General features: G+C 39.6%; 1 protein-coding gene across 1 annotated transcript in view; it reads left to right on the top strand.

Annotated features, from left to right (window-relative positions):
- Positions 1 to 1,068, top strand: part of LOC116378096 (liprin-alpha-4-like) — a gene marked incomplete at its 3' end in the record, with an annotated part of 3,735 nt that extends 2,667 nt beyond the window's left edge. The window contains exon 5 of the mRNA XM_031839912.1: positions 1,042 to 1,068. Within this exon, the coding sequence (XP_031695772.1) occupies positions 1,042 to 1,068 (27 nt within the window). The remainder of the gene's footprint in view (positions 1 to 1,041) is intronic.
- Between the last annotated feature and the right edge of the window lie 14 nt (positions 1,069 to 1,082).

The raw sequence follows: 1,082 nt of genomic DNA, 5'->3' as shown, positions 1-1,082 counted from the left end.
GTATAGTTGCTCAGAAAAACACCTGCTGCCTAGTTTACTGAGATGTCTACGTCTGAATGAATAGAATATTATGATTATTATGAATAAATAGTGTTTGAACATCCAGACCATGAAGGACGTCCTCCCACTGTTACTGTTCTGTTCTTAAGTTTTCTGTTTGTTGAGCCACAGTGTTGTGGTTTAGCGATATGACAACATCAATGTATAGTTGTTACGAGGTAGCTTCTGGCTTTATTTATTCCGCTCTAGTTGTGTTGTTGCTTCGTGGGCAGTGTTATTAATCAACGAGCAGGTCTGCTTTACCGCCATATTGGATTTTGATATGATTTCTGAATCACTGACTAGGTTTTACATGCACACTGATATTACACCATTATTCTGCATTTGATACAGGTTATGTAAACGGCATGTATTCCTTATTTTGATGAAGACTCGTGGGATATGGAGCATTCTTTATTGGACACGTATACAGCACATTTACAATATGAGTCATACACACGACGTCTTTCCTGTTTACCATGTCGGAGTCCGTTTTCATGCATCGCCGTGAAAGGATGATGCATTGAATGTGTTGTAACTTTGAATTAAAGTGTTCACCACTGAGCAGTGAGCAAGAGAGGACATGTTGAATGGTTTGCATGGCTGCATGAAAACAGGAATATTAATATTCATCAGCCATGTTAACAGCTTAGCAGGAATATTGTCTTTATTGGAACAAGTGCAAAAATAACCTGAATATTTTCTGCACGTAAACAGTCAGTGATGGAATAAATCAAATTAGCTCGATTTACAAAAAAAACAGACATTCCTGTCTGGTTAGTTCCAACGATAGTTTCTGAATTAATTTACAGAGATATATTTATATTGGACCAGAATATGATATAATAGTAACTATCCATTCTATAGTGTTTCCTCCATAGCGCCCACTCGTGTTGTTTCTGTCTCTTTGCACATGAAGCTGCTCTAACACACCCTGCTGCCTCACTAACCCTCACCTTTCTGTTCCTCTCACCATGCTCACTCTAACCATGCTAACACCAGGAGGATGATGAGGGCAGCTGGGCCCAGGTTTGCACCCCCCC

The sequence above is a fragment of the Anarrhichthys ocellatus genome, unplaced genomic scaffold (genome assembly GCF_004355925.1).
Source record: "Anarrhichthys ocellatus isolate YVR2014 unplaced genomic scaffold, GSC_Weel_1.0 scaffold2061, whole genome shotgun sequence".
Lineage (NCBI taxonomy): Eukaryota > Metazoa > Chordata > Actinopteri > Perciformes > Anarhichadidae > Anarrhichthys > Anarrhichthys ocellatus.
The sequence above is the reverse complement of the archived record's forward strand: the minus strand, read 5'-3'. Positions and strand labels throughout refer to the sequence as shown.